Source organism: Lindgomyces ingoldianus, assembly GCF_010093535.1.
Source record: "Lindgomyces ingoldianus strain ATCC 200398 unplaced genomic scaffold BDR25scaffold_55, whole genome shotgun sequence".
NCBI lineage: Eukaryota > Fungi > Ascomycota > Dothideomycetes > Pleosporales > Lindgomycetaceae > Lindgomyces > Lindgomyces ingoldianus.
Genome location: NW_022985216.1, coordinates 35,673 through 38,875, shown reverse-complemented (window position 1 = coordinate 38,875; position 3,203 = coordinate 35,673). Strand labels below are relative to the sequence as shown.

The 3,203-nt window shown below is 43.9% G+C and overlaps 1 protein-coding gene across 1 annotated transcript; it reads left to right on the top strand.

The window, feature by feature from the left end:
* Positions 1-341: 341 nt before the first annotated feature.
* BDR25DRAFT_347007 (uncharacterized protein) lies at positions 342-2,039 on the top strand. The gene has a single exon (XM_033694218.1). The coding sequence runs from the start codon at positions 402-404 to the stop codon at positions 1,929-1,931; it is 1,530 nt and encodes a 509-aa protein (XP_033540612.1). The 5' UTR covers positions 342-401; the 3' UTR covers positions 1,932-2,039.
* The last annotated feature ends 1,164 nt before the right edge of the window (positions 2,040-3,203 follow it).

Genomic DNA, 3,203 nt, shown 5'->3' with positions numbered 1-3,203 from the left:
TCAGTCGCCAAGTCTTACCAGCAGGATCTGCCCTAGTGTGATGACAAGCACTGTCTCTACTACCGTGTGGAGCTGGGGAAGCGAGGTAGAGTTGGTCGGCTCTATTTCAGCTAAACTAGGATGGGGAATGAAGGAGGCGAAGGGTTTTCGCGAGAGAAAAGCTTGAGCGGCGCCAAGGCGCTAGCGGGCTCGCTTAGCCCTTAGCGAGATCATGTGACTAGCAGCGGAGCTTGACAAGCAGCACCGTCACACCTAGAGGCATGACGTCAACCACGGAACAACGTCTGCTATATATATCGCAGGACCCTAAAGTTTCACCTTGGGACTGTTGCCTAACTAAACTTTGGATATCTCACTGCTTCTAAGGTCCTCGCTTCCACGAGGTCGTCTACAACGTCGCTATGGCCTTGCTCAGATTGCCTGACGAGCTCCTCACGCCCATCGTCAGCCATGCCATTCCAGAAGGCTTCGAGAGCCTGTGTCTAGCCTGCCGCAGGCTTCACACGTTTTGCAAACCCTTTATTAAGCAGCATAATGTACTCCGCTCGGAGTTTCGCAACTTCAATTACTACGAAAAGTTTGGAGAGCATTCCTTTACCATCAGGACATCGTTTGAGCTTATTGCCCGGATCGCTGAAGAGCCAGTTGTTGCACGCTACATACAGCATGCAGATTTCAAGCCGGATCTTCGGCTACCTATCGGTAAACGGCTATGGTTGATGGAAGACAGTGGCTATCGTCCCGACACCGTCCGCGACTTATTTGCCAGTTCTCGGTACTTGTTAGGTACAGATTGGCAGGACTACTTTACTAAGTATGAACGAGATCTAGAGGACAATCGCTATTGTCAAGCTGCCAATGCCTTTCTCCTGACACTGCTGCCTAACGTCAAGTCCGTGGTGCTTCCACAGTTGTGGAAATCCGACAAGGACACTGAGAAGCTTCTTGAGGCCATCGTCGACCATGCGCGCCAACCCAACACCACTTCGATCAATGCCAGTCTCTCATTGTTGACCACTCTGAAGACTTCTCGCTCGTTGGTAGAGCGGCAAGGCCTTGTCCTGAACAAGATCACTCCGCTCCTGGGCCTTCCACGCATCTGCTCATTCCACGGCCCCTGCTCAGTATCCCATGGAGAAGAGGGCTTATGTCAATCACTCCCACCCCGTGTCGGCGAGACAATGGAAATAGCCCACTTGCTCAGCAGCAACCTCGACGGCCCTGGCATGGAACACTTTCTGCGCTGCACACCGCGTCTGAAAACGCTCGTTTACTCCCACTCACGCAAGCAGGTCAGTGCACCCTGGGATATCTGCTCGCTCGTCACGGCTATTGCTAAGGAGGCGGTTAGCCATCTTGAAGAGCTGTCTATTACGACGCACGACTTTACAGGCAAAATCGCCCTTGGAACAGCGACTATGCGTGGCTTTGTGCGTCTGCAAAAGCTAGAAATCCCTCTTGACCTTGCAACGTGCGTAATCCGATCCGCCGCCCAACTTGAGACTAAAGAGAGCCTGGGAACGGACTCCGTAGCGGATGCAAACCAGTCTCATGTCGATCTCCTGATGTGTGGCCTCGTTCCTGCTTCAGTCACGAGGCTGTTCCTGAGATCAGACGAATGGAAAGGTCGTGATGATGACCACGATTCCGTAGATGAAATGGGCGACGGGGTTCCCGCGTTCAAGGGGAGGCCGCAACAGCACGACCGAACGCTCGAAACCATGTTCCAAGGCTTTGCTGAGAAAAAGGACGCTCATTTGCCTTCTCTCAAAGAGATTCGCGTATCGTGCCCATCAATTGCCGGCGAAGCCTACAAAGCCCGATGTAAGAGTTTGCTTCCCGAGGCTGAAAAAGTAGGCGTGACAGTGTACCTTGATGAGATGCGGTACCCGGACGTCTTAGATTTTGCAGGGACGAAGCAGGCGGTTTAGGTTAAGTATATAGGCCAGGCTGTAAACGGGTCAGAAGAAGGTGTGCTTGCGCCACAGTATCTTACAATCATGAGATGTAGGGGAAGGCCATACTTTCCAACAAGCGAGCTAGATTAAGCGCTTCACTTAACCAGCTTAAAGCTTAATTGTTGCCTGAAGTTAAGCTGCCTTATAGCAATCAACAAGCTAAGTTAAGCTGAAGAGAAAGCTAGGGTAAGTAGCTTAGTAACTTAGTTAGTCTAAGTAGAGAAGAAGGCAGCAGCTATCTGCTAGTAAGGCTACTAGTTTTATAGTAAAAGTAATCTCATAATAGATTTTTAGTGTTGTAAACATAGCTTAGTAAGCAATCTATGCAACCTTACAATGTACACAGCACACTCTATCCTATATTTTCTACTACTGTTTCTCTTCTATACTACGCTTTTAGTGTTACTTTTTTACTTAACCTTTATCCTACCTTTTTTATTATTACTATAGCACTTAAACATAGTTCTGCTAACTTTTTTACACTAAAAAACATGTTAAAGCTACCTTTAAAAGCGTTTAAAGTTAGCCTGTGATTATTAAAAACTTTTAGTAGTTATGGCGCTTTTTACTACAGTACGCTTTTATTAAGTTACATCTATCTAATAATACTTGTAAGTTGTAATTACGCAGCGCTGCGCCTAAAGCTACAATTATTACTCTAGATTAAAACACTAGTAACACTACTATAGTTAAGAATAGTGCTAAAAATAGTAGCTTTAATGTTTACAACTAACATACTAGATAACTGTTATGAGCTAATTTTATAGCTAACTTATAAAAGCTAGGTAATAATAAGAAGTAGGTAATTATTAAGCACATACTTAAGCTATATACATAAGAATTTTCGTCTTAGCTAGTAACTATAGCTAATATAGCTAATTATTTACATGCTAGGTATAATCTAGGCAATGTTAGCATAAACTAGCCTAGTATATTTATAACATGTTATCTAAACCTTAAAGTAAAGTTTAAAAGTAACTATAACTATAAAAAGCTTTTTATAAGAATCTTAAAGTAATTTCAAGCTAAGTACAGTATCTAAGATAATACTACATACAACTTTAATAATATAGGCTTTATAATAGGTTAGATATTTACTAACTATACTTATACTTAAAACTTTACTTTAAGCTTTAAATAACACTTTATAAACATACTAAGCTAGTTTATGCTTATATAGCCTAGACTATGCTTAGCGTGTAAAAAATTAGCTATATTAGCTACAGCTACTAGCTAAGAGAAAAA

Coding starts and splice junctions, on each gene's coding strand:
- BDR25DRAFT_347007 (XM_033694218.1), top strand. CDS start 402: ATGGCCTTGCTCAGATTGCCTGACGAGCTCCTCACGCCCATCGTCAGC.